This window comes from Carassius gibelio, chromosome A20 (assembly GCF_023724105.1).
Source record: "Carassius gibelio isolate Cgi1373 ecotype wild population from Czech Republic chromosome A20, carGib1.2-hapl.c, whole genome shotgun sequence".
Lineage (NCBI taxonomy): Eukaryota > Metazoa > Chordata > Actinopteri > Cypriniformes > Cyprinidae > Carassius > Carassius gibelio.
Genome location: NC_068390.1, coordinates 12,008,510 through 12,012,945, shown reverse-complemented (window position 1 = coordinate 12,012,945; position 4,436 = coordinate 12,008,510). Strand labels below are relative to the sequence as shown.

At 37.4% G+C, this 4,436-nt stretch overlaps 1 protein-coding gene across 1 annotated transcript; it reads left to right on the top strand.

Moving 5' to 3' along the window:
- The first annotated feature begins 228 nt into the window (after positions 1 to 228).
- On the top strand, positions 229 to 2,707 carry ftr63 (finTRIM family, member 63). Its single transcript, XM_052534634.1, has 6 exons — positions 229 to 720; positions 805 to 900; positions 1,009 to 1,242; positions 1,344 to 1,503; positions 1,721 to 1,765; positions 2,082 to 2,707. The coding sequence occupies exons 1-6, from the start codon at positions 229 to 231 to the stop codon at positions 2,222 to 2,224; spliced, it is 1,170 nt and encodes a 389-aa protein (XP_052390594.1). The 3' UTR covers positions 2,225 to 2,707.
- The last annotated feature ends 1,729 nt before the right edge of the window (positions 2,708 to 4,436 follow it).

Genomic DNA, 4,436 nt, shown 5'->3' with positions numbered 1-4,436 from the left:
TAAAAACATTGTTTTGAAGTGATTGCTTCTAACTCTGCAGTTTCACAGTTTCACTTGTGATACAAACAACTCTTAAATTCCCTGAAACCAGTTCTCTTCAAAACAGTTTTTTTTTTTTTTTTTTAGGAATGAGGAAACAATTTCATCTATTTAACACGAAGAAGCTGCAGCGTTAGTTATTGTCGAGCTGTTGTTTGAGGTGTTCGGTCAGTGTTCGTTCACAGTGAAATGGCCAGTGTTTCAGTGGAACAGGACCATTTCACCTGTCCAGTGTGTCAGGATCTACTGCAGAATCCAGTGACCATTCCCTGTGGACACAGTTACTGTATGAACTGTATTACAGACTGGTGGAATCAGGAGAATCAGAACGGAGTTTACATATGTCCTCAGTGCAGAAAGACCTTCAGCCCAAGACCTGCCTTATGTAAGAATGTGATATTTGATCAAATGGTGGAGAACCTGAAGAAGACGAAACTACATACTGCTGTTCCTGCTGGTGCCTCCTGTCAGACTCATTTTGACCTTCATGAAGAATTTCCCCCAAGTAAACCATACAAAATGATTGATCCCACTGGGAAGAAGAGGATCTGTCATCAACATAATAAACCACTGGAAATCTACTGCCGGACCGATCAGCGCTATATCTGTTATTCGTGTTCCGTGAATACACACAAAAATCACACGTTTGTAACAGCTATAGAAGAGAGGACAAAGAAACAGGTAAATAAAAAAATGCTATTGGTCATTGTTGTTCTTTTAAGATGTTATTTATTTTTCATTTAATAAATGTTTATTTTTTAACAGAACCATCTGGATCAAACGCGAGGAAACTTCCAGGAGAGAATCCAGCAGAGAGAGAAAGATCTTCAGGAGCTGAGAGAGGTTGTGAAGAATCATAAGGTGAGTTGACAGCTGGTGGAAAAGTTTCATGGTCAGTTAATACTCTTTGTGATAATCCCAGTGCACTTCCAGTCCACCTGAAGATCACTGTGTAATGTGTCCTTACAGCATTCTGCACAGAAAGCAGTGCAAGAGACTGAGAGGAACTTTACTGAACTGATCCGCTCCATTGAGGGAAGCCAATCCGAGATCACACAGCTGATCAGAAATCAGGAAAAAGTTTTAGTGGGTCAAACTGAAATACTCATGAAGCAACTGGTGCAGGAGATTGATGAACTGAAGACAAGAGATACTGAAATGGAGCAGCTTTCACAAACAGATGATCACATCCATTTTCTTCAGGTAAGAGAGGTTGAGAAAAACAGGGCAAAAAAGTGTCTTTATTTTAAATGTTTGATTTTTTTCTTTTTTTTTTTTTTTTGTCTTTGTGTGGTTTTCTGTAGAGTGTTGAGCTATTCTCTGTTCCTCCACAAACTACTGATGTGCCCAGAATCACAGCCGATTCTCACCTCTTATATGATGATGTGGGGAAATCTGTCCTTCTGCTAAAAAATAAACTTGAGGAAGTCTCCACAGATTTGACAGGAATGATATCTAATAGAGGTAAATTCCAGGAGATGTTCAAAATAAGAGGTGCATCATATATGTTTGCAAAAGGAATGTTTGGAAATCTAAAACGGATGTATCCAACTGATACTAAAAAAAAGTCAACCATCTTAAAACAAATGTGAAGAATCTAATGAGGCTTTTACACATTACTTTTATCTGAATTTTAGCTTTATATATAAATAATACTTTAAATGTCTGTTGGTTTCCATAGTGCAAAACATAAAGATCTTTTCCACTTCTGGGGAGAGCATAAAAAGTAAGTCTCATCTAATAAAATAATCATCACACAAAGTGATGTTTGATTTCTCCATTATATTCAGGTAGGTCATGCAAAAAAAATTTTCTTCATGTGATTGATCAGATCCTTTATATGCATTAAGCTGTAAACTATTCTAAACCAGCTGGTATACGCTTACTGTCTCAGTCTAAAGTAAACCTAAAACTTTGATTTCTTCCATGTCCCAGTTTAACTGAATAACTTTATCGGGGGGGGGGGGGGGTTGATTTAAAAGCTTTTATTATTTCTTGACTGTTTGGCTTTGTGACATTAATATCTTTGCTTTCCTCTGCAGCACCACAGCCACGGCCCAGGTCCACAACTCTACCAGTGCCACCATCCAGTAACAACCCAATGCCATTACCAACTAGGCCACATAATGAATTGCCACGAAACAGACCCTTTTCAGGTTCAAAATATTGGCATTCCTTAGGATAAGGGTAACAGTCCAGACCCTCTGCATTGCCAGGATCATGTGTCAGACCCTGCACAGCAACACTTTGTGTTTGAAGCAACACAAAAGCACAAAAAAAAAATCCTCATTATATTCTTTTTTGCTTTGTAAATCTGCAATATCTGCTATCTCTACTATATACTATATAAGTATCCAATACCATTATCTACAGAATTGGTATAATTTTTAAAACCTTATTTTAAGTATACATTTATATTCCTTCTGTCTAATCTTCAATTCAATTTAGCCTGTCTTATGGTGTTAAAATATATAAGTATCCAAGTATAAGTTTTAAGTTATAAGTTTGGTAAAATATTGTTTTAAGTATATATTTATATATTCCTTATGTTTAACCTCTATCTCTGATCAAACATAAGTGAAACAGTTAATTAAGATCTTCAGGAGCACTTGACAATTACAGCTGTGTGCTGGAGCAGGGTTACAATTGAACTCTTCAGCTACGTAGATCTCCAGGAACAGGATTGGCATGCCTGATTTAAATAAATGTTTTATTCTTAATGTATCTGAAGTGCATATAGCCTGTTTGGTATGCGGTTAATAAAGACTTCTCTTTCTCCAGTTCTTTGAGTTAGAAGAAATCCAGTCATGCAGTGTCATGCAAGTTATTTAGGTCTTGGCATTTGTAGCAACAATGAGTTGTACAGAATAATTAACTCAAATGATATATAGGGAATTTGAATAATTAATCAGGAATATGATTAATATGTATCTCATATGACAGTTACACTAATATTTTATTGATTATGAAAAATAGCTCAATTGCATTCATCAATAAATCATTACAGGGCACTGTAACTTACTCATTAATATGTCAATATTCCATTCTGCATATCAATTAATGTGATATCTCTTACTGTAAATTACTGCAAATCAAACAGTGGTTTGTCCAGCAAACGGCCGTAAGATTGACCTATCAATTTTCAATAAAGTTATCACTTCTTATAATTCAAGGAAAATTATTCTCTGGCCACGAAAACATTATCCTATCATTATAATAAATTTAGTTTCTAAATTTAAAGCTTGTAGCTAAAGATCAGACATCTCAGTGACTCGTAATGTGAGGGGTGGTGGAGACAAGAATCATGAATATATGGGTTTTTAATAATTGACTAATAATACATCGAAACTACAAATCACACAGAGTAAATATGAGTACGATAATACAGACAGTAAACTTTTTACAAGACATAATGGAATCCAAATAAAGGAGAGAGAGAGAGAGAGAGAGAAAATGAATGAGATCACAGAATGAGCTCAGGTATGGAAATCACAGTCAGTAACCCTTCTCAGCCAACAACGACTCAAATCATAGACACACTTTAAGCAGCATTTAAAATCTCCATAGAAAAGTGATACTTGCATGGCCCAGCGTGCGTGTGCAGGGGGCCAAGTAACGCGCGTGCGTGCTGCGCTGGATCTTGGTGTGAGCGTGGAGCAGCGTGAGCGGGGCCTTTGTTCTGTCTTCGCGCTGTATTTGAAAGGTTCAACAAACAGTGTTCCAGAATTCGTCTTCTTTGTGTGGAGAGGCGAATAGTTGAATAAACTTAGTAAAGAAAAGAAAACAAAACAACGAAAACGAAAGCTTCCGAAGGAGCCATGATAATGGCTGTCCTCTCCGCCTCCCGGCTGGGGGGGGGGCAGCGAGGCCCAAGGCCGCGCCGAGGGACTCGCAGGAGCGACGAGTGTCGAAGAACGAGAAGAAAAGCAGGCAGACCTTGTTCGGTCAGTTCTTATGGCTTGGGATGGTTCACGCCTCTCTTCACGTGAACAACCAATGAACGTCCGCGATCTGAAGCGGAGGGAAAGTTCCTGTGTCTCTGTGGAAACACCCAATCAGACTTCAGCAGTGATATACTAGCAAGTTCGTAATTCAAGATTAATACATTTTTCATTACTTTGCTTTAGATAAATGGGTCTGTCAAAGCATGACGATTACAAAAACACCAAGCAGTACATATATTACTGATAGAATCACAAAGTTACATTCAAATGCAGAATTACACACATTTAAAGATTAACACACTCTAATAAATTGCAGATAGTCCCAATTTATATGGGAAACATCTAATGTACCAAAAAGAAATATGTAATACATTTAGAAAACATAAAAACAAAAGGTAATAGTTTAGAATGCATTGGGAAAAGAAACCAGTGACTTGGCTTCTCGCCTGTCCT